Genomic DNA, 391 nt, shown 5'->3' on the forward strand with positions numbered 1-391 from the left:
AAGTAGTAGTAGTAGCAGCAGCAGCAGAAGTACGAGCAGCAGCAGCAGCAGCAGCAGAAGCAGCAGTGTGTTGCTGTGTGTATGCGTTTGTTTCTGTTCAGGTTTCGCAGCTGAGTGGGTGTGGCGGTGGTCGCCCTCAAGGCAGCAGCAGCAGCATCAGCAGCAGCAGCAGCAGCAGCAGCAGCAGCAGCGGGCTGCGTGTTGTATGCAGCAGAGGAGCTGTAGAGAGACATATGGCTAGCTGGATAGGGGGATCTATCGTGGGGTGTCTAGGCACCTTCTCGCAGCTAGCTGTAACACAAAAAGAATATAACGAATTCGGGGCCAGGGGGTGTATAGATAGAAAATGCCCATAAACCCTAAACCCTAAACCCTAAACCCTAAACCCTAA

The 391-nt window shown here is 52.9% G+C and overlaps 1 protein-coding gene across 1 annotated transcript in view; it reads left to right on the forward strand.

Annotated features, from left to right (window-relative positions):
* The window catches only part of EMH_0025190 (actin-like protein 3b, putative), a gene marked incomplete at both ends in the record, with an annotated part of 1,757 nt that extends 1,516 nt beyond the window's left edge, over positions 1-241 (forward strand). Inside the window, 1 exon segment of the mRNA XM_013502414.1 lies at positions 102-241. Within this exon segment, the coding sequence (XP_013357868.1) occupies positions 102-241 (140 nt within the window).
* Between the last annotated feature and the right edge of the window lie 150 nt (positions 242-391).

This window comes from Eimeria mitis, genomic scaffold (genome assembly GCF_000499745.2).
Source record: "Eimeria mitis Houghton genomic scaffold, Emh_scaff911, whole genome shotgun sequence".
In the NCBI taxonomy this organism is placed as follows: domain Eukaryota; phylum Apicomplexa; class Conoidasida; order Eucoccidiorida; family Eimeriidae; genus Eimeria; species Eimeria mitis.